The 27047-nt window shown below is 39.7% G+C and overlaps 1 protein-coding gene across 1 annotated transcript in view; it reads right to left on the bottom strand.

Moving 5' to 3' along the window:
* LOC126100704 (rabphilin-3A) overlaps positions 1–27047 on the bottom strand; it is a 1079132-nt gene that overhangs the window by 36745 nt on the left and 1015340 nt on the right. The window contains exons 17-18 of the mRNA XM_049911320.1: positions 12817–12926; positions 4675–4841 (exon numbers count right to left, since the gene is read on the bottom strand). Of these exons, the coding sequence (XP_049767277.1) occupies positions 4675–4841; positions 12817–12926 (277 nt within the window). The remainder of the gene's footprint in view (positions 1–4674; positions 4842–12816; positions 12927–27047) is intronic.

Raw genomic sequence — 27047 nt, 5'->3', positions numbered from 1 at the left:
GAAGGGTAGGAATGTGTGGCAGCAAAATATGGCAGAAGGTAGCATAAAACTGAAATCTGTTGTAAACTGCAGTTCTTGGAAAGGGAAGAGGAGTATCTCCAGTTACAACTCTAACTGTAAATCAGGAGCAGCCCAAACTTATAAAGGATCAGTGAACTCTCCTACATTTGCTCAATTCAAGTAAATCACAAATAGAGGCTCAGACAAATACCTCCAGCAACCCTAAAACTAGGTCTATGTTTCTAAAGTGGCAAGCATATAGTTACAGTGCTCTTTGTTTTTGTCATAATTTACCAGGAACCTAGAGATGTTACATCTTCTTGAGAAATTATACCCAATGTCTGATACAAGTATACTGTATTTCCTACTGTTTATTATTTGCTTAGTTCTTGCTTTTATAAACAGAAACAAATTTATATTGTTGTGCTGGTAGCTAAACTTAAATTTCAACAATGCCATAAGGTACAATGGCAGTCAAACAATCATTGGTGGCTATTTTAAATGAGATTAACTGTCATTGTCAGTCACATGCTTGAAAAAATAGTGTCAACATTTCTAGAATGAATTTTCATTCTGCAGTGGTGTGTGAACTGATCTGAAACTTCCTGTCAGATTAAAACTCTGTGCTGCACTGGGATTCAAATGTGTAACCTTTACAAAGCTCCCAGGTTTGAGTCTCAGTTTAGCCCACAGTTTTAATCTGCCAGGAAGTTTCAATGTCATCATTGGTATGAGGGTTAATTAACTTGCATTGTACTTATTTGGTTTGTCCCTGATATGGAATTGTGGATATTGGTTTTTAAATTGCTAAACCCTACTTTGGAAGAAATACTTATTATTGTGCAGACATTTGAAGTACTGGAAGCAGCACAAAAACAAATACGGGGCTATTACAACACAGTGGTCATTTGGACAATCCCAGGCTGTAATTTACATGTATAATCAACCAGTCCACTCATTCAGAATAGCATTGTTCCAACCATTCATTCTGCAACTCTCCCATGCAACTGATAATTTTCTTTCATATATTCACACTATAATGCTCTAAGGCAATTAGAAAATTCTCTTAAATCAAGTCAGAGCAACTCCATGCCTCATTAGCACCATCCGTTATATCAGACAAAGTATCTATGTTATTTAACTGATTGTGTGACTTCTGTCATTGTTTGGGATGTTTCTGCAATGCCACTACTTACACAGATGATGCACATGCTAATCATGAGCTATGCTTATCTGAACTAGCAGACACTTGAGGGCATCTGATACCCATGCAACTGCAGGTAACAGCTAGTGTGTGTATACTGTGATGTGCAACATTTTTAGGCTGTTGTAACCAAACATCATCAAACAGAAAGCAGTCTACAGGGCTCATCCAATTTGATCAGATTACTGTACTGAAGATGTGAGGAAGTCAGATCTCACATAATGTTCAAGTTATTTCATATTAATAATACCATACATATCAGAAATTTGTCATGGAGTAAAGGCGTTGCCCATCAATAAATTCTTTCATTTCCTCTGAAACAGAACTTTACTGTAGGCTTAAATGTAACCTCTACTTCAATGGTTATTAAATCAACAGTATGTTTACAACTGAAACATTGACCTGAGAGAATGTTGTTCATACTGACAGGATCCTGATGTTTCTCAAATACTGACTCTGCATATGATTATTTGCAATTATCATTGGATAAGAAATCCCAGAAAATCATGGTTATCAATGCCGCTTTTGAATTACTTAAGTACAACCAATGTCATTTGGCATTACAAGTGCATGTAACAATTTTCTCTGCTACCTTAGGCAGATGATACAATTTAGTCTAACATGCATTAATTATTTTGATGATATAATTGTTACTAGCTCAAGCAGATGAAACTATCTGGACATATCTATGCATTCTTTTCACTCATAAGCATCCGGCCTAAAGTATATAACCAGAGAAAACAAATAATTTTCAAGATCACAGGGTATCTGGGTCTCATTGTAGATGAAGGCAAAATAAAACCAAGCAATCATATCAGGTACAACAATAGTAAAATTTTTCATATCATATGATTACATGGATCTGAAATAATTTGTGGGCAAAATCAGTTTCTGTAGCAAATTTGCACTGAATATTGGACAAATCAATTACTGAGAAACAGGAATTTCATTTTAGACATAACAATGTGATATTTTTATGTCTTTGCTATATTGGATGGACATAAGAATTGGCAAAGATCAGGGTCATTGTAGGTTTGGTGTCTGCATGGGCTTCGCAGCTCTGTCACAAACAGTGGTAACTGCACCATGTGACCTCAGGCATGCAAATTTGCTACCTGAGAACCACAGAAATGACTACATAACCAAGATGCAGAGCTGGCAGAAGTCAGTCCTCTTCAGGTAGCCACCCCAAGCAGATCATTGCCAGCAATGCTAAGCCACCATATTCTCAGTGCTCTTGCCACTTGACTCTGTGTATGATACTGATTCACTCAGCTGAACTCTGCTAAGTCCATTCAGGTGTCAGTTCCTCCTATTCTGTTCATTTTATTGTGGGCTTTAATTTTTCTCAGATACAAGTATCCAGTGATTTAAGTTATATTAATATTTGATGGCCAAAAATACTGTAACTGAAAAACAGGTTTATTTATTGTTGTAGGCGACAGCAAATGGTGATGAGCATGGGATCACGTGTGTAAGACAGCTGCAGTATGAGCGACCATAAACATTATATGTGCAAAGCAGTATCTAGATCTCTCCAGGTTGTAAGGACAAGACAATTTGTCAAAGATGGTGGCAGCAAATATGAAAGGATTGAATAATAACAGCCTCATGGTTTATAGTACAAATACTTCTGAAACAGAACAATGGTTGAAAGTATATATTTACAGAATAGTATTTATCAATAGATCCTGTATTAGTTTCTCATCCATGTGGATACTTAAAAACCATACATACAATGTTTCATTCATCATTTATTCAAAGTATAAAAAGTAGAACTTGGGATCTATTGTTTCTGGTTTGAAATTGCATTCATGATTTAAGCTGTCTGCAGTACATGCATATATGTTTCTCTACTCAATTAATACTGTATGGCATTGTACAGCTTTAGCATGTTAGCAGGTTGCCTTTGAACAGCAAACATTTTCACTTAATTATACTTTTACATTTTATGACATTATAAAGAGAAGAGGAGCAGGTATCGCACCATGAGAAAGTCAGTTTCTTATGACTATACTTCACCAGAGCCAAAATATAAGCATCCTTAAATCAACATATTGTAGTGAAATTTACAATATTGTTGTCATTTCACATGAATTATGGTGCTGTATTGCACAGTCTCCATGGAAACAGCAGTGAATTCACCACCAGTACATGAAATTTTGGCAGCAATGTAAATACACCATCCTTGCTAGCTAAACTTCCATACGTCATTATATAAAATTTTTCTTCCCAACTAGAAAATTGTACATTGCATAACCAATAAGACATTCACTCGAAATCAGATACTTATTTTACTCAGAGTTACACAGTAGAAGTCTTGTCATTTTGTATAAAATGTAATCTGCATAGTTAAATGTCATTTTGATTTAAGAAAGGAAACATATCAGTCTGGATTCCAAAGATATGTAGGACAATGCGAGGCAATGATAGATAGATGAAAAACAGGCAAACTGACATTCCTAGATTTGGAAATAGCTTTTGACAATATTGACTGGAATACACATCTGGAAAGTGTGAAGATATGAGGGTTAAAGTACATGGAGCAAAACATTATCTACAATTTGTACAGAAACCAGACTGCAATTGTAAGAGTCAAAGCACATGCTAAGGAGGCATAGTTAAAAAATGAGTGGGATGAGGTTGGAAACTACCCACACATTATTCAGTTTGTACATTGTGCATCCTTATAAGAAACTGGGAATGGAAAAGAAACACAAACTTTGAGGTTTTCTGGTGACATTGTGATGCCAAAGACAATAAAGGGTTTGGAAGATCAGTTTAACAAAATGGGCAGTATCTTGAAAATAGGTTCGAAAGTAAAACACAGGTAATTGAGAGTAGTTGACTCAGATAATGCTGAATGAATTAGATCTGGAAATGAGGAACTAAATGTAGTAGACTTGTTACACTATTTGGGTAACTAAATAATCAATTATGACAGAAAAAAAGCAGATATAATATACTTGCAATATCAAGAAAATATTTTCTAACCAAGGGAAGTATGTTAACATTTAATATAAACTCAAGTGCTAGGAAGTATTTTCTGAAAGTGTTGATCTGGAATGTACACTTTGACACTAGTGAAATGCAGATCCTAAACAGTACAGACAAATAGAGGATAGAAGCTTTTGAAATGTGAAGATGCAGAAAGATGCTGAAGGTTAGACAGATAGATTGGATAGCTAATGTAAAAGTACAATTATAGAGAGAGATCAAGATTTGAGATCTGACTACAATAAGTGGCTTCAATTGGTTACTGGTTGCAATAATTATAAAGACACATGCATAAGATAGACTAATACTAACATGGAGAAATGCATCAAAACAGTCTTTAGTTTGAAGAGAACAACAACAATAACCATAACCATTATATTTCAACTTGTTAGTATTAAGCAAGTTTGATTATTAATTTCTTCTACTATATTTGAAAGGGAATAATATACTTTTCATATGTAATGCAAACTTACAGTTTGACAAATGGATCAGAAAAGCCATTGTTGTCCATAGGAATAAGATTTGCACAGCGGACAATACCCACAATCAATGCCTTCTTTTTAGTGGAATAACACAAAGTGACTAGGATCTGTCCACGTGTCCAAGCATCATTATTCCACATGTTGTCTCCCTGCTCAACCTAATGGAGAGATTATATTACATGAAAAACATTTAAGACTGTGTTTATAAAGCTTTATGTCTTACAACATTGCAAATATAACAGAAATGTGCTTCATAAGAATGACTGCAGTGGAGATTTCTACATGAGCATTCATATCATTGAAACAGTCTTTGATATATACACTTAACTTAATCCCCAATTGCTTTTGTAAAGATTTTTGTTACAAAGTAGACATGAAATTCAAGATCTCTTGAGAAAACTGTGAATCTTCAGAAAAATTGAGCTATGTCCATGTATGGCTCACAGTTTTGATCTGTTTGGAATTTACTTATCAGCACATGTTGCTCCTAAGAGTGGAAGTATAATTCTTCAGTAGTTTCAATGAGAAGTAAACATCCCAATACAACCGATCATACATGACTTTTAATATCTATAAAAATTATAAGATAAATGTGATACTGACACAAGCAAAGGAAGTAGCAAAGACAACTATGTACCAAGTAGTGGAGGATTTCACATCAGACAGGCATACAAATAAAAACTTGAGTATAGTTGCTCAGTTTATAAACTATGAGGGGCATTCGTAAGTCATGCAACACTTCTTTTGCTGAAAGCAGGTTGGCTTAATTCAGAATTCTAACACACTATATTATTACCCACTTTTTTGGCTACAAAACACATTTTTCAACACCATTTCCATTCAATGCAACAGCCTTATGCAAACTTATTGGGAGGCTTGTATGCCCACAAGGTATCACTCTACTGGTTGACATCAGAACCAATGTCTTGCTGCATTAAAAACCTCCACATCATCCACATACTGCTTCCCGCAAAGCACACTATTCGTAGGAAGAAAGGAAGTCAGAAAGTGTGAGATTCGGGATGTAGGACAGATGGCGAAGAGCAATGAAGTTTGTGAGCTCCTCTCAGATGTACAGACTTGGGTGGGGCTGTGTATTTGTTTGCATTTTTGTGGTGATGAACATGATGAAGACATTTCTTTAGTTTTCTCAGGGCAGAAAAATACACCTCAGAATTGATTGTTGCACCATGAGGGAGAACATCAAACACAGCAACCCGTTCAGAGTCCCAGAAGACCACTGTCATGACTTTACCAGTTGAGGGTGTGGCTTAAAACTTTTTCTTTGGAGGAAAGGTGGTGTAGTGCCACTCCATGGATTGCTGTTTTGTTTCTGGTTCAAAGTTTTGAACCCATGTTTAATCACTTTTGACAGGGTTGGACAAAAAATTTTCCAAGTCAACCTCATAACTTGCAAGCAGTTCCACACAGATCATCCTCCATTGCATTTCATGGGTGTCTCTCAGGCAGAGATGAATCCAGCAGGCACACACCTTTGAGTACCTCAATTGATGGACAAGTATGTCAGCATTATCAATAGAGATGTCCAATTATATAGTGAGGTGTTTGATTATGATCTGTTGACCACTTTGAATGTGAGTGGCCACACATTCCAACATTGTGGGAGTAACAGTTGTGAGTGGCTGGCTGCAATGCAGGAGATTGAACAGGTTTGCACAACCTTTTTGCGATGATGACAGACACCTTGCCTCACTATGCCTTGTTCACTGTCAGGTCTCCACAGACATTTGGCAAGCACCTATGAATATCTGCAATGGTCTGGTTTTCCGCCAAAAGAAACTCAACAGCAGCTGTCTGTTTGGATCACACCTTCATAGCAGATATTGTTTTGAAGGCTACATATACCACTGCTATCTGCTGGAACTTTATGAAACTATAGGGGCTGAGGTGGGAATATTGAGTCATATGCTGCAACAAATTCTGTTTTTTTTTTTTCAACCGAAATTAGTCAAGGAAAAAAAAGTGTTGCATTACTTAACTGAACATCACTCACACACACACACACACACACACACAAACACACACACACACTGTGGCCAAAGATGAATTATTGTCTTGGTTGGATCACAGAAGAAATGAAGAGACATACACACTCACTCACACACACACACACACACACACACACACACACACACTGTGGTCAAAGATGAATTATTGTCTTGGTTGGATCACAGAAGAAATGAAGAGAAGGTAGGGACAAGAACTAGGACACAGGGGAACAGGATATGAATACTGTATTAGAGAAAGCTGAGCTAGGTGGAAGAAGGGTTAATGCATAGTGATTGAAAGTTGGCACACATGTACACTAAACAAATGTATACATGACATTATGATTTTGGTCTCCATTGTTATGTTGGTCAGTATTTCCACCAGTGTGTGTGGTCTGTTTTTATAGACCCTACTTTGAGGTAGACTCACAGGAAGAATGCCTGTAGATGTTGACTCAGAAAGCATAATTCTTTAGAAATGATTTGATCACAAAAAAATTGCTTAAGGAATGAATTTTTTCATTAGATGTGTGATAGGTGGCAACGGCATGCTGCAACCAACAGTAATATTCATCTGCCTCAAGAAGTGAAATAAAATATGTAATGCCTTGGTACACAACACTGTTGACTGCAGTTTTGAAGAAACTTCAGTGACACTCCAATTTTGCACTGTGCAAGATGTTTTCATGAAAGTATGATTTTCAATTGTCCAAACCCTTATGTTTTTACTCTTCATGTATTCACTGATATGAAGCAATGTCTTATCAATGAAGAATACATGGTCCACTTCTGTGAGTCCATGTACGTCAACATATGATGAAAACCAAGTACAGTAAACTATACACTTTTTTATCTGACTCCTTCAGTTCTTGGCTACTAAAAACATGATATGCAGGAAATTTTATCTTCTGCATCACTTTCTAACCATTATCAAACAAAATCTGAGACTGGATACATAGGCTCCTCAAGCTTTTTCAAGCCAATCGCATCACAACATCCCTCACCTCAGCCAGCTTAGCATCTGTCGAAATAGCCAGTCTCCCAGTCCCATCTGCGACTGACTGATATTCCCAGGTGTGGGTGATTGATGTTGCTATTGTTGATTTATTTGGCACTGTGACATCTGGATATATCCTACAAAATACACTGCCAGAAAAAAATAATAGTGCACCCTTTTAGATGTTTCCAATTCACTCAAGATTTATTGTTGCAACAGTGCATATGGAGTACACGAAAGTATTACATTTACAGATCAATAGCACAAGCAGTTCTGTGGTACCAGGTATCAATCCATGCTGAAATACCCCTGTTAGTATCTGCTGTAGCCTCCATGGGTGGCAATGTAAGTGCTGACACTGCTGTCCAATCAAATTTACAGATGGTGAATACTGTCCTGGGATGCATTTAATCACACCTGCTTGACATATTTATGTAGTTTTGTGAAATTTGTTGATTTACAGGTCACACAAGTCACTTCTCATCCCATCATACCGCACATGTGCTTGACTGGAGACAAGTCCGGAGATCATGATGGCCAGGGAAGTTGCTGCATATCTTGCAGAGGACATTGAGTTTCACAGACAGTCTCTGGGTGATCATTGCCCTGTTGGAATAACACACCAAATTCCTGTTACAAGAATGGCAAAATAATGTGTCTAACAACATCATGCATGTATGAAGTCCTGGATGGTATCCTTTCAGAAACACCAAATGTGAAGAAGAGTTGTAGACCACAAGCCTGGGTGAGGCCAGAAACACCAAATGTGAAGAAGAGTTGTAGGCCACAAGCCTGGGTGAGGCCAATGTGTCATGGATTAATGCTCTCTATGAGACAGCACATACCAGGTCTACATCATATGCACAAATAACTATCAGTTGAGTGTAGGCAGAAACTGCTTTCATTGCTGAAGATCACAGCACACTATTCCATCTTCCGTGTTATCCTCTGGTGGTGCCAGTCGAGCCATGCATGTCAATGCTGTGATGTGACTCAAAGGTGGACTAGAGGTGTGCATGCCCATAGTCTCACTATTGATATGTCTAACTCACAAGTCCTCTTATCTGTGCGGTGGTAGCTGTATGATTTGCCACTGTAGTCTTTACAATGTGACAATGCTGGTGGGTGTCTGTGCTGTGTGGGCATCCAGAACCTCATCTACAGGTGTGAGGATCTGCATATGATACAAGCATCATTGCACAGATGACACAGTTCTCCAAAAGAACCATCCTACCTCTTGGAAGGCCACAGTTTGATCCCTTTGAAATTCACTCAGTTGCCTGCTTGGTTCACACACTTGCATCACACCAAGCCTTCTGGCTGTGAGTGCTCCCTATTAAAGGGTAGACGCAGATGGCACTCTGGTAGCCATGCCACTATGCTATCTGTTGGTGGATGACATTAAAACCATTATTAGTATATTTACTACCCGCCAGCTGGCATATGCTGCCATCAGATCAAAATCGACAACTTCTTTCGAGATGTACTAATTATTTTTCTGGCAATGAAGATATATACAACATGAACATGCCAATGTCTGGTGGAATGAACATGCCAATGTCTGGTGGAATACTGTTCAACAGTTAGAAGTCATTGCTCTTGGGAATACAACATGTTTACCAAGCTATGAACTGTGCAATATTACAGGCATCAAGTGACCTGTACCATTATTGGCATCTTCATTCATTGTCAGCGATACCTGTGGTGCTATCTTGTAGTGGCTGATTGAATGAATGACTGCAGTGCCACCCTGCCTTTCCAACACATTCATTTTCATGTGCATGACTTCTCAGTTTCATTGTGAAATATAGCATACATGAGATTAGCGGAGGGATATTGGAAAGAAGGAGCAAGAGATTTAGTTGGTTGGAAGAAGGTCAATAAGAAGATACCGGTATCCAGTTATTCACCCAGTCATCTATATATACATCTATACTCTGCAAACCACTGTGTAGTACAGGGCAGAGGATGTGTCCCATTGTACCGGTTATTAGAGTTTCTTCCAGTTCCATTCACTTACGTAGCACAGGAAGAATGATTGTCTAAATGCTTTTGTATGTGCTGTAATTAATCTAATCTCATCCTCCTGATCCCCATGTGAATGATACATAGGGGGTTGTAGTATATTCCTAGAGTCATCAATTAAAGCAGATTGTTGAAATTCTGTAAGCAGGCTTTCTTGGGAAAGTTTACACATCTTCAAGAGTCTGCCAGTTCAGTTTCTTCAGCATCTCAATGACAGTATCCCACAGATCAAACAAACATGTGACCAACCATTCCTGCTGTTCTTCCCTGTATGTGTCCAATATCCCCTGTTGGTTGTATTTCGTGCAGACTCCACACACCTGAGGAATATTGTTAAATGGGTCACACAAGTGATTTGTAAGCAATCTACTTTGTAGACTGATTTTATTTTCCAGTATTCTACCAGTGAAACAAAGTCTACCACCTGCTTTACCCATGACTGAGGCTTTGTGATAATTTCATTTCACACCACCACAAAGTGTTACACCTAGGTATTTGTATGAGTTAGCTGATTACAACTTCAACTATTTTGCATTTCTGAACATTTAAAGCAAGTTGTCAATCTTTGCACCACTTTGAAATCTTATCAAGATCTAACTGAATATTTATGCACCACTGGCAACAATTCTGAGGTTACTATTAATATTGTTCATAAGATCAAATATATACAACATGAACAGCAAGGGACCCAACACATTTTCCCATGGTACACCGGAAGTTAGTTCTACATTTGACAATGATTCTCCATCCAAGATAACCTGCTGCATCCTCCCTACCAAAAACTCTTCAGTCCAGTCACACATTTCACTTGATACACCATATAATTGTACTTTTGACAATGAGTGTAGATATGGTACTGAGTCAAATGCTTTTCAGAAATCAAGAAATGTTGCATCTACCTGACTGTCTTGATCAAAAACTTTCGTAAGCCATGTGGGAAAAGTGTCAGTTGGGTTTCACATGATTGATGTTTTTAGAATCCATGCTGGATGGCATGGAGGAGATCATTCTTTTGAAGATACATCATTACGGTGTTCTAAGATTCAACAACAAATTGTTGTCGTGGATATCAAACAGTGTTTTGTGGATCACTTTTACTACCCTACTTGTAAATATGTGTGACTTGTATTTTCTTCCAACTACCGGGCACCCTTTTTTGTTACACGGATATATGCTATGTTATAGCTAGAAAAGGCCCACAAACTCAGTATAGAAACTGATAGGGACTCCATTGGGCCCTGGAGCTTTATTCCATTTGAACCATTTCAGCTGTTTCTCAACACCACTGACACTAATATAGATTTCACTCATCTTTTCAGTGGTATGAAGATTAAATTGGCGCAATTCTCCTGAGTCTTCTTCTGAAAACAAACATTTGAAAATGGAGTTAAGCATTTCAGCTTTTGATTTGCTACCCTCAATTTCAGTACCCATCTCATTCACTAGGGACGGATACTAATTCTGGTGCCACTAACAGCCTTTAAATACAACTGGAATATCTCTGGGTTTTGTGAAAGATCATTTGACAGTATTCTATTAGAGCAGTCATTAGAGGCTTCATAGGTTGCTCTCTTGACAGCCAAACACATTTCATTCAGCATCTCTCTATCTATAGACCTATGGTTTGTTTTACACCTATTATGCAGTAATCTCTGTTTCTTCCAAAGTTTCTTTGCAGTGACTGTATACCATGGAGGGTCCCTTCCATTATGAACTGTTCTACTGGGTACATGTGTACTCTGTGCATGGTCACTATTCTTTTAACTTGAGCCATAGTCCCTGAACATGCTCCTTCCCTGTGCTGGAAGTTTCAAGTTCCTCATTCAGATATGCCACTACTGCCTTTTTAATCTACTTTACTGAACATGTGTACCTTTCTACTTGTTTTGTCCTTTATACTTTGGTAATTATTGTTGCTACAACTGCACCATGTTCACTGATACCAGTTTCAATGTGGACATCCTCAAAGAGGTCAAGTCTGTTTGTTGCAATTAGATCCATTATATTGCCACCATGACTGGGGTTCTGAGTTACCTATTCTAGGTAGTTTTCAGAGAAGGAGTTTATAATGTTTCAGGGGTGTTTCATCACACCCACCACTAACAAAACTATAATTTTCCCAGTGGATTGTTGGATGATTAAATTCTCCACCAATGATTACAATACGATTGGGGAACTTATATACAAGTCAACTGAGGTTTTCACGAAAGTTTTCAGTTATGTCAGGATTTGGGTCTGGTGGGTGATAGAAGGATCCAGTTTCCATTTTATACCCACCCCTGATACTGAAACTAACCCAAATAATCTTGTATGTAGCTTAAATTTCTACCTTAGTGGATTTGAATTTCTTGTCTACTGTGACAAATACACCATCCCCCATTCCCCATTAGCATATTCTTTCAGTATATCCTTTTATCATATTCCATAGGCCCAAAATGAATGAATTTCATCAAGGATATACTAAGAGTCAATCTATGCACTAATACAAGAGAAACAGCTATTAGAAATTAAATCAGTTCTCAGTATTAACAATAAACTACCCACACACACACAATTGCCCCACTCTCCTGAGTGAGTCACCAATCTCTACATTATCACATTTCAAAGGACACTTAATTCATGTTTTTTCATCTACTTTAAGTGTATCATAATTTTCTCACTAGCATTCTAAGTGATGTGCTTTTTGTTATCCTCAATTGTATAATTAAGGCTGCTTTGCAAATTAGTATTCAATGAAACTAATTTTTTTACCCTGATTTTTCCTATATTGCATTTAAGAAAGCAGATCCTAAACTTTCCTTAAAATACTACTTATGTTTTAATTATTTGAAAATAGTTATGAATCTGTGACAGGTGTAAAGTGGTAAGACATTCTTGATCTTCTTAACAGAGGAGATAAGGATCTGGGGTGTGCCATTAGATACTCCATTGGTATAGTCCAAGTTTTTTATGTAAAACTAACCATTATTATGGACTGTCCTCCATTCCCATGGGAGTGGAAAGTTCATAAGCAGCAAGGGTATATTTTTATTTTTGTCATACTGTGAGTCCTTTATCTTACCTTATTTCAATTTTTCACTCTTATAACCAGCCAATACATACCAGAAACTGTTTCTCCAGTGGAACATTAAAATGCTTCATTTGCTGCATCTTAAGGCAAGATAGAGGAATATGGGCTTCTCCAATGAAGTCATTGCCATACTTGTCATCATCTGAAAGTGAATAATGTTGTATGTGTTAACAATGTCTAATGATTAAAAGATGTGATGCAACGTGATTTTACATCTAACAAGTAGAAACTGTAAGATGCCTTCTTTTTTCACTATGTTGTGGAAGAGGTATGTTAAAAATTAATCATACTGCAAGGTTGAAGACTTCAATTATGGATACAGCAAACCTAAATGAGAAAAGACAAGCTGCCACTTGCAGCTGTATGTGTAAAAGAGTACTTAGATTAGGAATACAGAGATACCATGCTCAAAAGATAATCTAGTTTAAGATTCAAAGAGTCAAACAATCTTCTTAATTCCCATGGAGTAAAATCTTATTCACTAGCAGATTCATTCCTGTTTTATCTGTGTTGGGCACACTCAGATTTAGCCATTGATTTCACATACTTTTTACCTGCTTTGTACATAATATGTTCACTAAAATATGTAAGATAAAAGAGAGAGATAGAGAGTGAGGTTGGGGAGGAGGTGAGAAGGAAACAGAAAAATTTCCAGCTTTCTGCATATTGCAGTCAACATGAAGGATGTAAGGAAATAAAATTTCAGGAAGTACTTTTATATTTTGCAGTAATGGGCTGAAGAAAAAGATGCAAATTTCATCCATAGACTGAGAAAAGTTTTCTTATGGGAGCAGCAATTAGGTTTTGAAGAGCATGGAAAGTCAAACAAAATGGAAAACAGCCTGGAAAGAAATAAAGTGTGGAGGAAGAAAGAAGCAAAAACAGAAAAGTGAATAATGTAATGCAAGTTGCAGGAAGGCACGATGAATAACAATGCTAGAAATATTCAGATTTAGTAGCTTTGCATCTGGAGATGGCAGTGTCATATGTGTGCAATTGTGCTTGTGTGAGTTTTCTATGTCTGATGAAGAATTTAGCCCAAAAGCAGAATGTTTCTGGTGTTCTTCTTCACTGTTCCCGTCTGCAGCTCCATGCCTCCTCTATGTTGGGAGTAGCAATCTATCCCTTACATATTGTTGTTATTCCATCATGGACTTTCCATTGTTAGATTGTTGTTGTTGTGGTCTTCAGTCTTGAGACTGGTTTGATGAAGCTCTCCATGCTACTCTATCCTGTGCAAGCTTCTTCATCTCCCAGTTCTTACTGCAACCCACATCCTTCTGAATCTGCTTAGTGTATTCATCTCTTGGTCTCCCTCTATGATTTTTACCCTCCACCCTTCCCTCCAATGCTAAATTAGTGATCCCTTGATGCCTCAGAACATGTCCTACTAACAGGTCCCTTCTTTTTGTCAAGTTGTGCCACATACTCCTCTTCTCCCCAATTCTATTCAATACTTCATCATTAGTTATGTGATATACCCATCTAATCTTCAGCATTCTTCTGTAGCACCACATTTCGTAAGCTTCTATTCTCTTCTTGTCCAAACTATTTATCCTCCATGTTTCACTTCCATACATGGCTATACTCCGTACAAATACTTTCAGAAATCACTTCCTGACACTTAAATCTATACTCGATGTTAACAAATTTCTCTTCTTCAGAAACGCTTTCCATGCCATTGCCTGTCTACATTTTATATCTTCTCTACTTTGACCATCATCAGTTATTTTGCTCCCCAAATAGCAAAACTACTTTACTACTTTAAGTGCCTCATTTCCTAATCTAATTCCCTCAGCATCACCCGACTTAATTCGACTACATTCCATTATCCTCGTTTTGCTTTTGTTGATGTTCATCTTACATCCTCCTTTCAAGACACTGTCCATTCCGTTCAACTGCTCTTCCAAGTCCTTTGCTGTGTCTGATAGAACTACAATGTCATCGGCAAACCTCTAAGTTTTTATTTCTTCTCCGTGGATTTTAATACCTACTCCGAATTTTTCTTTTGTTTCCTTCACTGCTTGCTCAATATACAGATTGAATAACATTGGGGATAGGCTACAACCCTGTCTCACACCCTTCCCAACCACAGCTTCCCTTTCATGCCCCTCACATCTTATAACTGCCATCTGGTTTCTGTACAAATTGTAAATAGCCTTCCGCTCCCTGTATTTTACCCCTGCCACCTTTAGAATTTGAAAGAGAGTATTCCAGTCAACATTGTCAAAAGATTTCTCTAAGTCTACAAATGCTAGAAATGTAGGTTTGCCTTTCCTTAATCTTTCTTCTAAGATAAGTCGTAAGATCAGTATTGCCTCACGCGTTCCAATATTTCTATGGAATCCAAACTGATCTTCCCCAAGGTCGGCTTCTACTAGTTTTTCCATTCGTCTGTAAAGAATTCATGTTAGTATTTTGCAGCTGTGGCTTATTAAACTGATTGTTCGGTAATTTTCACACCTGTCAACACTTGCTTTCTTTGGGATTGGAATTATTATATTCTTCTTGAAGTCTGAGGGTATTTCACCTGTCTCATACATCTTGCTAACCAGATGGTAGAGTTTTGTCAGGACTGGCTCTCCCAAGGCCATCAGTAGTTCCAATGGAATGTTGTCTACTCCGGGGGCCTTGTTTCGACTCAGGTCTTTCAGTGCTCTGTCAAACTCTTCACACAGTATCGTATCTCCCATTTCATCTTCATCTACATCCTCTTCCATTTCCATAATATTGTCCTCAAGTACATCGCCCTTGTATAGACCCTCTATATACTCCTTCCACCTTTCTGCTTTCCCTTCTTTGCTTAGAACTGGGTTTCCATCTGAGCTCTTGATGTTCATACAAGTGGTTCTCTTATTTCCAAAGGTCTCTTTAATTTTCCTGTAGGCAGTATCTATCTTACCCCTAGTGAGATAAGCCTCTACATCCTTACATTTGTCCTCTAGCCATGCCTGCTTAGCCATTTTGCACTTCCTGTCGATCTCATTTGTGAGACGTTTGTATTCCTTTTTGCCTGCTTCATTAACTGCATTTTTATATTTTCTCCTTTCATCAATTAAATTCAATATTTCTTCTGTTACCCAAGGATTTCTAAGAGCCCTGGTCTTTTTACCTACTTGATCCTCTGCTGCCTTCACTACTTCATCCCTCAGAGCTACCCATTCTTCTTCTACTGTATTTCTACCCTCTGGCTCCTACCCCTGTAACCGCCCCCGGTGTAAAACCTGTCCCATGCACCCTCCCACCACCACCTACTCCAGTCCTGTAACCCGGAAGGTGTACACAATCAAAGGCAGAGCCACGTGTGAAAGCACCCACGTGATCTACCAACTGACCTGCCTACACTGTGATGCATTCTATGTGGGAATGACCAGCAACAAACTGTCCATTCGCATGAATGGACACAGGCAGACAGTGTTTGTTGGTAATGAGGATCACCCTGTGGCTAAACATGCCTTGGTGCACGACCAGCACATCTTGGCGCAGTGTTACACTGTCCGGGTTATCTGGATACTTCCTACTAACACCAACCTATCCGAACTCCGGAGATGGGAACTTGCTCTTCAATATATCCTCTCTTCCCGTTATCCACCAGGCCTCAATCTCCGCTAATTTCAAGTTGCCGCCACTCATACCTCACCTGTCATTCAACAACATCTTTGCCTCTGCACTTCTGCCTCAACTGATATCTCTGCCCAAACTCTTTGTCTTTAAATATGTCTGCTTGTGTCTGTATATGTGTGGATGGATATGTGTGCGTGTGCGAGTGTATACCCGTCCTTTTTTCCCCCTAAGGTAAGTCTTTCCGCTCCCGGGACTGGAATGACTCCTTACCCTCTCCCTTAAAACCCACATCCTTTCGTCTTTCCCTCTCCTTCCCTCTTTCCTGATGAGGCAACAGTTTGTTGCGAAAGCTTGAATTTTGTGTGTATGTTTGTGTTAGTTTGTGTGTCTGTCGACCTGCAAGCACTTTCATTTGGTAAGTCACATCATCTTTGTTTTTAGGTATATATATATATATATATATATATATATATATATATATATATATATATATATATATATATATATATATATAGTTATAATAGAAGGAAACATTCCACAAAGGAAAAATATACTTAAAAACAAAGATGATGTGACTTACCAAATGAAAGTGCTGGCAGGTCGACAGACACACAAACGAACACAAACATACACACAAAATTCAAGCTTTCGCAACAAACTGTTGCCTCATCAGGAAAGAGGGAAGGAGAGGGAAAGACGAAAGGATGTGGGTTTTAAGGGAGAGGGTAAGGAGTCATTCCAGTCCCGGGAGCGGAAAGACTTACCTACACACACATAGGGATATGTGTGTGTGTGCGAGTGTATACCCGTCCTTTTTTCCCCCTAAGCTAAACAGATGGAAGTCAGAAGGTGGAAGGTCCAGGCTGTAGGGTGGATGAGGAAGAATAGTCCAACAAAGTTTTTTGAGCTCCTCTCCAGTGCACAGACTTGTGTGAGGTCTTGCATTGTCTTGGAGAAGGTGAAGTTCATTTGCATTTTTGTGACAATGAAAACACTGATACCACTTTTTTAATTTCCTCAAGATAGCACAATACACCTCAGAGCTGATCATTGCATCATGAGGGAGAACATAAAGCAGTATAACATGTTCAGATTCCCAGAAGACCATTGCCATTACTCTACCAGCTGAGGGTGTGGCTTTGAACTTCTTCTTTAGAGGAGAAATGGTGTGGCACTAATCCATGGATTGCTGTTCTGCTTCTGGTTCAAAGTGATGAACCCATATTTCATTGTCTGTGATGATGTCACAATAAACATCGTAATGCACAAGAAATTCCAGAAAGATGGTCCTTCATTGCTCAGTATGGTCTTCTGTTCATGTTGAGGAATCCAGTGGGCACACACTTTTGAATACCCCAACTGGTGGGCACGTGCATCAGCACAACCAACAGACACACCCAGTTGTTCAGCACTCTGTTTGATCATGATCCAGCAATCGTCTTGAATGAGAATGCCTGCAGGAGTCACAGCTGTGTGTAGCTGGCAAGAATGTGGGAGATTGGACAGGTTTGCGTGACCTTGATGTCATCACCCAATGAGTCACCATGCTTTTGTTCATTTCCAGGTCTCCATAGACATTCTGCAAGCACCTATGAATATTTGCAATGCTCTGGTTTTCTAGCTGGTTTTTTACCAAAGAAAACTGAGTCACAGCTCTCAGCTTGGAAGGCATCTCCATTTTGAAGGCTACCATATTTACTCGAATCTAAGCCGCACTTTTTTTCCGGTTTTTGTAATCCAAAAAACCGCCTGCGGCTTAGAATCAAGTGCAAAGTAAGCGGAAGTTCTGAAAAATGTTGGTAGGTGCTGCCACAACTAACTTCTGCCTTCGAATATGTGTAGCACTGCACAGGCATGCTTTGCAGGCACAAAGATAAATACTGGCGCCAAAACCTCTGCATCAGTAAAAAAATTAAAAAAAAAAGGTGGAAGACGAGCTTTTTTTCTCCGCCCCGAGTTTCAACCAATTCATTTTCATACATTATCCAATGAAGCAAATACAAATTCCATATTGTTCATCTTCGAATGTAGCAGAATTTCAATGTACTACAAAAATCCGACTGGCAAGACTGGGATGTTTGTCAATATGGCCAACTCTATGTTCTGAATTTTTTCCTACCTGTGAGAAGAGATTGTTGCTAATAGGAACTTCTATGAATTGTGAATCACACGCAGTATTCTCTTCACCATAAGAATAATACGAATATAAACATTTTACCATGCATTCTTTTGTATTTGCTGCTATCTCATTTAAATCCTGTCTGCCTAATAAACTACGAAACTAGAGTGAGACAACAACAAACGCGGAAGAATATACATATCATGTCATGTTTATATTCGTATTATTCTTATGCCTAATAGTGATACAGTCAGAATTGAAGCACGGCAATTGACTAGATTTTTAAATCTAAGATGACTAATTTCTGTGCAGAATATAATGTACTAAAGAGGCGTCTGCAAAGATTTTCAAACTGAGAAAAATTTTCGCTAAACTCTCATTCAGAACATCTTCTATCATACGCAGCCTATTATTTGGTTATTCATGATCATTATCAAAGAAATCAGCAGTGTAGTAACAACAAATAGCAGTCTGTTGCCATTGTTTCGATAATGAGACGATTCCTCTCTTTTTAAAATTGTAAGCGGCGGTAGCGCGCACAAAAGCAAGCCATGCCGCGAGCGGCGACAGGCCGTGAACTCATTATCAGAATGCGATAAACAGTGCATGACAGTACAGTAATGCATTTTCAGCTTAGAGTGATGTAAACACCTATAACAAAGAGAACGACACTTATCAGATCAAAGAAAAATAAGCAATCAATTCAAACCAGACGAAGCACATGAAAAAGGAAGGGTACCCGTATAAATACAGACGGAGCGACTGACGCATAGCAATGGCTACCTGGTACAGCTTAACTGCTAAGCTTACGACTCAAACCAAACTACTGTAGCTGTATCGTCATTTATTTGACCTAAATTGTGTCTCATATTACAATGGACGAACTTTGTTTCGATTTGGAGGTGTGGCCTAAAACTTTTCTCTCCTCTTGAATTTTGAGTCTCAAACTTCAGGTGCGGCTTAGATTCGGGAAATTTTTTTTTCCTTGATTTCGAGTCTCATTTTTCAGGTGCGGCTTAGATTCGAGTGCGGCTTAGATTCGAGTAAATACGGTACATATACCTCTGCCATCTATGAGAACTTCATGAAACTATTGGGGCTGAAGTGGCAATATTCCACAATGTTCTAAAAAAAATTCTGCATTTTTACAATTGAAACTGGCTGGGAAAAAAGTGTTGTATTACTTATTGCACAACCCTTGTAAAATGCAGACTAGCCTTACCAAGATAAGTATTTCTAATAAAAGAAAAATATGTTAATACCTAATATAAATTTAAATGTTAGCAATCTTTTCTGAAATAATTTTTCTGAATTGTAGCCTTGTACTGAAGCGAATTGTGGACAATAAAGATTATAGACAAGAAGGGAATAGAAGCTTTTGAAAAGTGGCTCTACAGAAGACTTAACTTGTTGCAAGTTCCTCAGGGTTCTCCTTCATGGTAGCATCTACAGAAATATTTACTAGTACCTATTAAACAATGGAAAGTCCAGAATGGAATAACAATAAAATTATGAAGAGAACAGATTGTTACTCACTATAATGATGAGATGTTGAGTCACAGACAGGCACAATGAAAAAACTATGATACAGTTTAGCTTTCAGCCAAAAGGCCACACACGTTCATACTAGCACCACACGCACACACACACACACATTACTAGTGGTCAGACTGCCGAAACTGTGCCTGATGGGAGCAGCAATCAGGCACAGTGGGGATGAGGAGGCAACATAGAGTGGGTAGGTGTGGCAGAGGGGGGCAGGGGGGGAGGAGGGAAGGATAGCACGGTAAGGTGGGCAAAGGTGTAGTGTTGCTCATGGGAGCATGCACAGATGTGGTGGGAAAGGGTGGGGCTGCTAGGTGCATTTGGGAGGTTTTGTGTGTGTGTGTGTGTGTGTGTGTGTGTGTGTGTGTGTGTGGAGGGGGGAGGGGGCATGGATGGAAGGGGGGGGGGGGGGGGGGAAGGAATGGAGTCAAAAAGGAGAGAATTTGAGAAGGGGAAAATTACTGGTGAGGGTATTGATGGAGTAGAAGGCTGTATTGTTGGAGTTGGAGCTGGGAAGGATAAAGGATAAAGGACAGGAACCAGCAAAGCAATTGATGCAGGTAAACAGCAAGTTAGCTGTCATGCTCACATAGAAAACAGCACAGTGGTTGCATCTTACCTTGTAGATCATATGGTTGCTTTCACAGGTCACCCTGCTTTTGATGGGATGAGATGCTCATGACCAGTTTGGAGTAGGTGATGGTGGGACAATGCAAGGGACAGATTTTGCATCTATGTCTGTTGGAGGGATGTGAGCCATGAGGCCATGGATTTGGAGTAGGGATGGAAAAGGATATTGTGTAGGTTTGACAGGTGGTGAAATACCCCTGTAGGAGGGATGAGAAGTATAGCGTGTCAGACATTCCTCATTTCAGGTCACAACGAGAGGTAGTCGAAACCCTGGAGAAGAATGTGATTCAATTGCTCCAGTCCTGGGTGGTGCTGCATCACTAGAAGAGTGCTCTTTTGTGGCCAGATGGTGGGTATGTAGGAGATGGTAGGTGACTGGAGAGACAAGGTTTGGAGGGTATTGGATTCTGGGTGGTTAGGAAGTATTCCTCTACATGACCCATGAATAAGTTGGCACAGGATAGTGCCACATGGTGCCCATTTGTGTACCCTGGATCTGTCTGTAGGTGATGCCTTCAAAGGAGAATTAAGTGAGCAAGCAGATATGGTGGGTCTTTACCAGGAAGGAGTTGTAAGTTTGCTGTCTACATCTACATCTACATGACTACTCTGCAATTCACATTTAAGTGCTTGGCAGAGGGTTCGTCGAACCACAATCATACTATCTCTCTACCATTCCACTCCTGAACAGTGCGCGGGAAAAACAAACACCTAAACCTTTCTGTTCGAGCTCTGATTTCTCTTATTTTATTTTGATGATCATTCCTACCTATGTAGGTTGGGCTCAACAAAATATTTTCGCATTTGGAAGAGAAAGTTGGTGACTGAAATTTCGTAAATAGATCGGTTGGGCATTGGGGAAGACAGTCTTCAACAATGGCAAGGTCTTTAACCCTGGGCATTGGGCATTTGGGATGTGTAAAAGGAGGTGGCATCAACAGTGATGAACAGCGCAATGGTAAAGGAACAGGTATTTTGGTTATTTACCAAGGAAATTGTCAAACAGCCATATGTTTTGAGAAGTTATTTTATTTTATTTTGACAACCAGTTCAACTTTTCAATATGCCATCTTCAGGCCCCATATGCATTTCATGTACAGAAATTCAGATGTATCAATATTGGCCTACTGGGAACATCAGTATCTGGATATTGTAACTTCATTATTTGAGTACTTCCTTCAAAGACTTGACATATGGAGTCTGAAGATGGCATACTGAAATGCTGAAATGGATTGTCAAAATAAAATATAACAGCTTCTCACAGTTTATGGTTGTTTGGCAATTACCTTGGTAAACATTTGACCAGCTGCTGTCCCACATCCACAGTGGATCATCAGAAAAGGAACTGTGGATAGCTGGTGGAGGAAATGGATGGTGTCTTTCATGTAGGAGAGTAGGTTCCAGATAACACACTAAAGACATTGGTCCAAAAGAGCAGAGATTCTCTTATTAGGGAGGGGGGGGGGGGCAGTAACCTGTCACAATGGGGCATCATTGGTGTTTGGGTATATGAATATAGGGAGGATGCAGAAGGTAAAGAGTGCGAGGAGTGGTAGGGGTGAGGAGAGGTACAGAGTCAGGGGAGAGGTACCAGAATGAGCCTAAGGATTTGATGAGGGACTCGACATCCTGTAGGGTTTCTGGAATGGAGTCACTATGTCATGGCAAGAACAAATATTAAATGTTTGTACCACAGATAAGTACAGTAGAATTAGTTTTAAGGGACAAATTGTGTTCTGGGGTTGTAATAGGGAGGGTTGCAGGGTACATACACAATGGAATCTCTCTCTCTCTCTCTCTCCCTCCCTCCCCTCCCTCCCCTTCCCTCCTCCCCTCGCCCTCCCCCTCTCTTGCTTTATTCAAGGTATTGGTTTGTTATGTTTGGACTCATGGATGACAATTTTTATATGTCATGATGTCACATATATTTCACACACTCATAGTAATGACTAACAATCATCAATGTTGCTATGTAGGCAAATAATTCTTAGTAAAGATACTAAGCTGGGTTGTAACAATTTGCTCATATTGTCAACACACACAGCTAGCTCATAAATACAAGTGGTTTGTTTAAAACTGTAATAGTTGTTGCAGGGAGAAACAAAATATAATTACCTACATAGCTGCAGTATTATTCCAGATGTTACATGAGTTCTTTTTTAACTCTGACCTTTTACACCATTAATTATGATATGAATAATATTTATGACAGTGAAAATATTTTTACTAGTCAGCAATTTATTCATAAACATGCCTGAGCCTCAAGTTATTATTTATTATCTTTGTATTAGTTGTGAATATTTAACAAAAACTTTTCTGCAACAGATATTTTCTTTTCCTGATAGCAAAATTATTTAAAGTATTTTTTCCTGTTTTCTTGTGGGTTAAGTCCAAAAATCATGTGATTAGTTACGTTTCACATAGTGGCTGCCAATGCACTATTACAACTAAAGAATGGCAGTCAACCAATAATAAAAGTAATAGTACTAGTAGTAGTAGTAGTAGTAGTAGCAGCAGCAGCAGCACACACACACACACACACACACACACACAAAGAGAGAGAGAGAGAGAGAGAGAGAGAGAGAGAGAGAGAGAGAGAGAGAGAGTGAGAGTAACTTACAAATTTGTGCAGTACCCTATGCAATCTAACATTAAAAACTGTACACACAACTTTGATTAATTACATAAAAGATGTTTTTCATGGATTATTTAGTTAAACTTTTCAGCTGAGACACTTCAATTCAAAATATTAATTGGGATCATAGCAAACATTTGACTAAAAATACTATTGACATTGACTATGGCTTGAATTCTAGCAATAATTAATTACTTCCATTTAATTATATTCACATGTAGGGAGGGGTATGAAATGAGATTAAAAGGACAAATACTTTTTATACATGTATTGTGGAAAACTTATGTACAATTAACAAAATCATGCATTCAGAAGTAATCTAGCACAAAAGAGTCTAAAAGGTTTGCAAGCCGACACCAGAGTAGATTAGATTAGATTAGTACTTGTTCCATAGATCATGAATACAACACTTTGTAATGATGTGGAACGTGCCAGGTTAATAAAAGGTGTCTATGCAAGATATTACATTACACAAAATATTACATGACACTTAATATTTTTAATTTTTTTATTTTTTGGTGGGGGTTGGGGAAATTACCCACTTACTATATCCATCTTATACATGTTATAATGTCAAGTTTAACACATATATTTCAGAACGACACAACACATATAAGTCACAGAGTAAATTGACAAGCAAGACATGTGTACACGTTAGCATTCGAATGAGCACTGAGTCCCAGTCTAGCGGCCGCTGCTCAGCTGGCCGCTTAGATGGCACAGCTGCTGCATGGCTGGCAGACAGCGCTGCACGTAGAGGACACGCGTAATTGCGCGACGGCACTTTGCATGATTGACGAGTCACAACACTTTTCCCCCCTTTGAAATTGTTGCACTGGTCCTGATGGAGGTGTCCTGGAGATGGCTAACGTCCATAGGCGTTGTTTGACTCACTGTAAAGTCTCAAGGAGGAGGCTTCCCGTACGGACGGAAGTGTCCCCGATGATAACAGGTCGAGATGACAGGATACGTAGGGGTTGAATCTGCTGGGGCCCCATGCACCAATCTGCCTGTTGCGGCAAGTCCAGTTGGTATAACAGGAGACATGAGCGATGTGTCGGCATCCGTTGGAGGAGGAGGCAAGTAGATTGGTTCTGACAGAGGATGGTCATCTGGTTCCTGCATGGGCACGTCTCCTGGTGACGTCTGTTCTTGTGCTGGCATCGTGACGACGGTGAGAGGGCTGCATTGTGAGTATTGAGAGATGCCAATATCCTGAGCGTCAGGTAGAGCTGAAGGTGGTGTAGCGGCATTCGCAACAGGTGTTGCCGGCACATGAGGCTGAAGCTGGTCCAAATGACGCACTGTAACACCCGTGTCCGTCTGGATTTCATACAGGCGTCGGCCACGGTGTCGTAAGATGCGCCCCCGGACTCCATTTTGGCCGCCTGCCATATCCCCGTACCCAGACGAGGTGGTCGGCAGTGAACCGGCCAAATGAAGGCACCCGCGGCCGTGAGGTGGAAGGCCGCAGAAGATGAAGTAGCGTGCAGGGCTGTCGGCCATGTAAGAGCTCAGCTGGGCTGTGGTCGCCCATGGGGGTGAAATGGTAAGACGCCAGAAACTGGAGAAGTGCATCATCAGCAGCAGAAGAAGTCAGACGTTTCCGCATCTGAGCCTTAAATGTGCGGACCAGTCATTCAGCCTCACCGTTTGATTGTGGATGGAACGGCGGGGCCATGACATGCATAATGCCTTGACGAGCACAAAAATCCACAAATTCGGAAGAGGCAAATTGCAGACCATTATCAGTAACACGAGTAGAAGGGAGGCCTTCCAAAGAAAATATGCGGGCGAGAGCAGTGGTGGTTGCCGCAGTGGTAGGCGACGTGCAACGGACAATGAAAGGAAAGTTAGAGTAGGCGTCAATTACAAGGAGCCAATAAGTACCTAAAAAGGGTCCCGCAAAGTCAGCATGAATATGCTCACAGGGCATCTCAGGCAAAGGCCACGGTGACAAAGATGACTTTGGGGCAGCGGCCTGTGACGCACAAGGGCAGCGACCATGTGTGCAATTTCAGAGTCGATGCCAGGCCAGTACACATGATGGTGCACCAGAGATTTTGTGCGAGACACACCCCAGTGCCCTTGGTGAAGGAGGCGCAAGACCAAAGCATGCAAAGACGCAGGTACCACAACACGCGGTGAAGCATTGTCAGTGGAAAGGAGGATAACACCATCCTTTACCGTGAGGCGGTAGCGCAAAGCGTAGTAGTTCCGCAATGGATCAGAAGTCTTAGCGGACAGGCAATCTGGCCAACCCTTCTGTTGTTGTTGTGGTCTTCAGTCCTGAGACTGGTTTGATGCAGCTCTCCATGCTACTCTATCCTGTGCAAGCTTCTTCATCTCCCAGTATCTACTGCAACCTACATCCTTCTGAATCTGCTTAGTGTATTCATCTCTTGGTCTCCCTCTACGATTTTTACCCTCCACACTGCCCTCCAATGCTAAATTTGTGATCCCTTGATGCCTCAAAACATGTCCTACCAACCGATCCCTTCTTCTAGTCAAGTTGTGCCACAAACTTCTCTTCTCCCCAATCCTATTCAATACCTCCTCATTAGTTACGTGATCTACCCACCTTATCTTCAGCATTCTTCTGTAGCACCACATTTCGAAAGCTTCTATTCTCTTCTTGTCCAAACTAGTTATCGTCCATGTTTCACTTCCATACATGGCTACACTCCATACAAATACTTTCAGAAACGACTTCCTGACACTTAAATCTATACTCGATGTTAACAAAGTCCTCTTCTTGAGAAACGCTTTCCTTGCCATTGCCAGTCTACATTTTATATCCTCTCTATTTCGACCATCATCGGTTATTTTACTCCCTAAATAGCAAAACTCCTTTACTACTTTAAGTGTCTCATTTCCTAATCTAATTCCCTCAGCTTCACCCGACTTAATTCGACTACATTCCATTATCCTCGTTTTGCTTTTGTTGATGTTCCTCTTATATCCTCCTTTCAAGACACTATCCATTCCGTTCAACTGCTCTTCCAAGTCCTTTGCTGTCTCTGACAGAATTACAATGTCATCGGCGAACCTCAAAGTTTTTACTTCTTCTCCATGAATTTTAATACCTATTCCGAATTTTTCTTTTGTTTCCTTTACTGCTTGCTCAATATACAGATTGAATAACATCGGGGAGAGGCTACAACCCTGTCTTACTCCTTTCCCAACCACTGCTTCCCTTTCATGCCCCTCGACTCTTATAACTGCCATCTGGTTTCTGTACAAACTGTAAATAGCCTTTCGCTCCCTGAATTTTACCCCTGCCACCTTCAGAATTTGAAAGAGAGTATTCCAGTTAACATTGTCAAAAGCTTTCTCTAAGTCTACAAATGCTAGAAATGTAGGTTTGCCTTTTCTTAATCTTTCTTCCAAGATAAGTCGTAAGGTCAGTATTGCCTCACGTGTTCCAACATTTCTACGGAATCCAAACTGATCTTCCCCGAGGTCAGCTTCTACCAGTTTTTCCATTCGTCTGTAAAGAATTCGCGTTAGTATTTTGCAGCTGTGACTTATTAAACTGATAGTTCGGTAATTTTCACATCTGTCAACACCTGCTTTCTTTGGGATTGGAATTATTATATTCTTCTTGAAGTCTGATGGTATTTCGCCTGTCTCATACATCGTGCTCACCAGATGATAGAGTTTTGTCATGACTGGCTCTCCCGAGGCCATCAGTAGTTCAAATGGAATGTTGTCTACTCCCGGGGCCTTGTTTCGACTCAGGTCTTTCAGTGCTCTGTCAAACTCTTCAC

Source organism: Schistocerca cancellata, chromosome 9, assembly GCF_023864275.1.
Source record: "Schistocerca cancellata isolate TAMUIC-IGC-003103 chromosome 9, iqSchCanc2.1, whole genome shotgun sequence".
Taxonomy (NCBI): domain Eukaryota; kingdom Metazoa; phylum Arthropoda; class Insecta; order Orthoptera; family Acrididae; genus Schistocerca; species Schistocerca cancellata.
The sequence above is the reverse complement of the archived record's forward strand: the minus strand, read 5'-3'. Positions and strand labels throughout refer to the sequence as shown.